Source organism: Primulina eburnea, chromosome 12 (genome assembly GCF_022965805.1).
Source record: "Primulina eburnea isolate SZY01 chromosome 12, ASM2296580v1, whole genome shotgun sequence".
Lineage (NCBI taxonomy): Eukaryota > Viridiplantae > Streptophyta > Magnoliopsida > Lamiales > Gesneriaceae > Primulina > Primulina eburnea.
This window is the reverse complement of record NC_133112.1, coordinates 5,080,573-5,083,455: the sequence shown is the minus strand read 5'-3', so window position 1 is coordinate 5,083,455 and position 2,883 is coordinate 5,080,573. Positions and strand designations below refer to the sequence as shown.

The following is a 2,883-nucleotide window of genomic DNA, read 5'->3' as shown; positions in this document are numbered from 1 at the left end:
AAGCTCTCGTACACAATGGTCTAGCCACGGCAAAAAATTTATCAGGGTTGGGAAGGAAAACAATCATAAACCTTACCCAACTCGTACACAAGGGCCCGATCAGCGCAACTCTGACACAAATGCAGATTGCAGAGCTGAGAAGGATATTCGTAAGTTACTAGCTGAGGAGCTCAACATCACTCACAGCCCTCTTAATGAATTTGTGAATAAATTCTTAGAAAATACAAGTGTTGTTTGAATGTCATTTTATATAATATTAGGTCACCAGTAATATAAAATATTGTGTCCGCCCACTTAGTCAATTACAAAAAACTTCGCCATTAGAGGAAATACGAAGTTTCACGAAGCACATCAAGCAAGTGGATCAAACCCTTCATCAATGCAATGAACAACAAAGAAAAGAATTCAAAATAACACCAATTAATGAGTAATAACTTCAAAAAGAACCACGAAAATACAGAAACCAATTTCAAGAACTGGGAGAAACGGTATTTTCTTAGCTTCTCACGAAGCTAACTGAACCATTGGAATGCATATTCCAAGGAAGGCGCTGTACCTGCTGGGCTATTGCAAACACTATTCTCCGATTGTGAGAACAATGTCTCATGAAGAACCCCCGATGGGGATGAAACTGTAGTAGCTGTGGTGTGAACAGAATCATAGGGAGAAGCTGGATTCGAGCCCTGGACCCCAGTCACTAATGGCTGCAAAGCTTCTCCAAGTGGCCCTCCACGAGAAAATGATAACCATCGTGTGTCGGCGACATAACAATCATCAGAATATTTAAGACCATGTTCGATTTCAAACTTGCTAGTTTCTCCATCCAAGACATTTCCAGAAGCCACAGCCATGGATAAATTAAGTGAAGGGGACGAATTCCCCTGATGGAGGGGCACAGGGCAGGATGTGGCATTGCAATTTTTGCTGCTTTCGTAATCCATTGACCAAGCATTAACGACTCCAGTCTGTGCCTGGAAATTAGAGTAAGAGAATGGATTTGAAGTCTCGACACAATCTTGATGAAAAATGGGACTGGGGCTGCAAGTGGAGAACTCATTTGTCAATAAATCCAGGTTTGATTTCGTCATCAAGTGTCGCCAATTATTCTCAGTCGATCGGAATTCCATCATCGAGCCAGCATCCCTTTAATGCACAAGTGAAATCAATGAGTACACAGACAAACACACATGCAAACACGGGCGAGCCTCAATTTCCCGTGTGATCTGAATCATCGTTTGATAAAATGCAAGTTCTGTCATCTCATACGAACGAATATTCAAACAAGGCAGGCAAGGGGGTTCAACTAGGTTCATAATTAATTTTAAAATGTAAGTTTCGTGGTTCAAAACATATTAACGTCATCCATTGACTTCAAGATTCTCCAAAAGCTATGTACCAATTGCCAAATACTAAACAAACCTGTCAGATTCTATAGGATTGAACAACAGATGGGGTTTATTTTTAGTCGAAATCTGGTGGGTTGCAGCGCTATAGGCTTGAAGTGTGGGAAGAGGGCCTTGTTCAAGCCGCGATTTCTTGCGAATTTCGCCGTTGTTTCGAACTTCCACAGGCTTTCTTGAACGCAAACGACCCTTGTGCAGGTGACGCTCACAGTACTTCTGCAGCGGCGCCACGTCTTTTGAACACCTCCATTTCTTGCCATCTGTTCGCTTACACCTCCCTGGCTCCGAATCTCTATTCTTGAAACATCTGGCATTATATAGTTCTCCGCCACTCACTGCCGTCAAAAATCACGAAAAGAATTAAATTGAAGAAAACCCACATCAAATCAGACATAAAAACAGACAGGAGAAACACAAAAAAATACAGTTAATGGTAGGGTCTGAAGCTGGAGCAGGAAAATTTAGTGAAAGCGGATACAGAAGATCACGAGGCAAAGGCAGAGGCAGAGAGGCCGTCAAGTATTTAAATATCATAGTTTGTCTTTCAAGCTCTTTCCATTGAGCAGATGTAAAAGCTAGTCCCACACTCGAAGCCATTACTCCTGCATCAACAGTTCGTTCATAATTTGATAAAGATTCGATTAACAAAATTTCCAGGAAAAAATAAGATAAATAAAGTCATTTTACCCGAAGAACCGAATGCTGCTGTGGAATTCAAAGAAGGAAAAAGGTCAAATATCTGCAAATTAGTCAATTTATAACCTGCTGCAGAGCTACCAACACATGAAGCTGAGGCACCATTACTGTATATATTGCCCAACACCTCGTCTGAACCGTCGCCGCCATCGTCATTACCCTCACCAAGTGGGCGGCGGTTCAGATTTTCCAGATTACGACGACCCATCATGCAAATCTTGGAAGGGAACGATTCGATACTCTGCAAATTCTTCAAACAAAAAGCATCACTATCGGGTGATGAGCTCTTGTCCGTTTTGTACGAACAACACATTCTCCAAACAGGAAAGAACATTACTTTTCTAATATATCATAAAAAGAAACCCGTATTAATTAAAAAAACAAAAACAAAATCAATCAAACAACGAAGAACAACAAATAATCCTTACCCACCTTCTGAATTTTACCCACAAGCGCAGGAAAAAACAGATTATTCACACATCACAGAATCACTAACACGATTCAAACAAATAAACAACACACAAACAAAAATAAATAAAGAATCCACCTTGAATAATAAAGTTGTCAATATTCTACTGGGATTTCAAGGTACAAATGCAACCACTGAAATCTAATGTGCGTGTGTCAAAAAGCACTAGAAAAATAGGTTTAATTTGTGGGGTTTGACCTTGTAATTTAATAGTAATTGTTTTACCGCCATTCTCGCCCTTTGGTGTACCTCCATGCTTCCAACATTCGCACCGCATCGGGACAAGACAAGACACGACACGACATGCAATGAACA

General features: G+C 40.6%; 1 protein-coding gene across 5 annotated transcripts; it reads right to left on the bottom strand.

Moving 5' to 3' along the window:
- Positions 1-228: 228 nt before the first annotated feature.
- LOC140808146 (growth-regulating factor 7-like) lies at positions 229-2,883 on the bottom strand. 5 transcript variants are annotated; one of them, XM_073165178.1, is made up of 5 exons: positions 2,767-2,883; positions 2,091-2,340; positions 1,829-2,005; positions 1,420-1,738; positions 229-1,143 (listed from the first exon to the last, which is right to left on the bottom strand). In XM_073165178.1, exons 1-5 carry the CDS (start codon positions 2,821-2,823, stop codon positions 513-515), a joined length of 1,434 nt encoding a protein of 477 aa, XP_073021279.1. In that variant the 5' UTR covers positions 2,824-2,883; the 3' UTR covers positions 229-512. The 5 variants fall into 5 exon arrangements, with proteins under 5 accessions (XP_073021279.1, XP_073021280.1, XP_073021281.1 ...); XM_073165179.1 differs by having other exon boundaries at positions 2,794-2,814; XM_073165180.1 differs by having other exon boundaries at positions 2,647-2,780.